Source organism: Egretta garzetta, unplaced genomic scaffold (genome assembly GCF_000687185.1).
Source record: "Egretta garzetta isolate BGI_Z169 unplaced genomic scaffold, ASM68718v1 scaffold356, whole genome shotgun sequence".
NCBI classification, from domain to species: domain Eukaryota; kingdom Metazoa; phylum Chordata; class Aves; order Pelecaniformes; family Ardeidae; genus Egretta; species Egretta garzetta.
Window position 1 is genome coordinate 503,891 of NW_009260019.1, and position 1,472 is coordinate 505,362.

A 1,472-nucleotide genomic window follows, 5' to 3' on the forward strand; every position below is an offset into this window, starting at 1 on the left:
GTGGAGGATGGCTTTGTGCGAGAAGGACATGTCCACGAAAACAGCCTGGACCTTCTGCCACTCCGGGTTGAACTCCTTGAAGGCGCTCAATATTCTCCTGACGCTGTGTCCCGTGTCGTCCTTCAGCAGCGACAAGTGCACCACTCTCCCCGCTTGCTCCTTACCCTCCACAAGGAAAGCATAGAGAACGCCTCCCCCCGCGCTCGGGGCCCTGTGCAGCAGGAGGCTCTCGGAGAACTGCATAAACGAGCTCTTCAACCTGACGGTCTGGGAGCTGAGCCTGTCCAGGCCGCGGTCGCCAACTGTGCTAATGGAGGCCAGCGAGCCCCTGTCCACCCTTGGGAAGGTTTTCACCACCTCAGCAACCCTGATGAGTGCTGAGGCATTTTCTGTCAGTGCCTCAGGGAGTGGGGGAGCCCTGCACAGAGCAGGCGCCCTCCCCACCGGTTGTTCCGTGACCGTGTGCGAGTCCTCACCCGCCACAGCAGCGCTGTCGCTCCCCCCCGCCTGCTCCGGTGGCTCTGGTCAGGGAAAACATTGGGTCTGCATGGACGTGGTTACTGTTCAGTTCGCTGATCACAAGCAGGTCTACGTCCTGATACTGCAGCACGAAATAAGCCGGACACAAGCTGGGCTGCTGCGTTCTCCTCTTGCTGTATTTCTGGGTCCGGGCACAACCAAACTTCACCTGCATGAACCTGCAAACACTGAGAAAGCGTTAACGGGGAAGCAACGGGGGTGTGGGCTGACAGCATTTATTTTTATATTTTGCATTTCCTGCGTGCCAACTCTACATTCAATTAGTGAGCACAAAACCCCCACGTATGCCAGCCAGACGTGCGGGCTGGCTTTCTGCTCAGCGAGGCCTGGGGCAAGAACGCTCAAACACAGGAGAAACGAAGGAACTGAGAGTTACGACGGCCACAACCAGACACTACAAAGCAGCCCCAGCTCTTGTTCCCAACAGCACCTCTGTCGCTGCTCTCCAGAAACAGCAAAGCCATCAAGGAAAACTGGATGCCTGCGTGCTTGGGTCTTACTATCTTAAAGCACGGATAATCTCTGCAACTCCCCTGTGCCTGGAGGAGCAGGCTGGAACGTAGCTAGAACATAGCCAGAAAGGCTTCAAGGCATGAGATTAAATTATATTTTAAGGAGGGGAGGGGGGCAGTTGTGTAACTGGAGAATGGCCTTGCAGCCTTTGCACACGCGAGCAGATCCACTGACTTGGATGGAAACGAGACGGCGTCACGGCACCGTTCAGACAAGCAAGGGCGGCAGAACACAGTACTGCGGGAGGGAAATCTGACAACAGCTTTCCCTTGGGGTGAGGGAAAGGCAGCTAGGGAACGCGGTCAGACACCAGCATTTAGCGTCCTGCTACTCGAGTGGAAAAGGCAGGAGCTAGAGTTTGCCGGCAGCCTCAGAGATCAAAGCTACAGGTTCTGCTACACGGGGCAGAGCGCTGCCGA

The 1,472-nt window shown here is 56.4% G+C and overlaps 2 protein-coding genes across 2 annotated transcripts in view; one reads left to right on the forward strand and one right to left on the reverse strand.

The window, feature by feature from the left end:
* Positions 1-1,439, reverse strand: part of ZSWIM3 (zinc finger SWIM-type containing 3) — an 11,455-nt gene extending 10,016 nt beyond the window's left edge. Inside the window, 2 exon segments of the mRNA XM_035896150.1 lie at positions 2-511; positions 513-1,439. Coding sequence (XP_035752043.1) covers positions 2-511; positions 513-694 — 692 coding nt within the window. The 5' untranslated portion in view covers positions 695-1,439.
* The window catches only part of ACOT8 (acyl-CoA thioesterase 8), a 5,764-nt gene continuing 5,116 nt past the window's right edge, over positions 825-1,472 (forward strand). Inside the window, exons 1-2 of the mRNA XM_035896152.1 lie at positions 825-837; positions 1,199-1,287. Coding sequence (XP_035752045.1) covers positions 825-837; positions 1,199-1,287 — 102 coding nt within the window. The remainder of the gene's footprint in view (positions 838-1,198; positions 1,288-1,472) is intronic.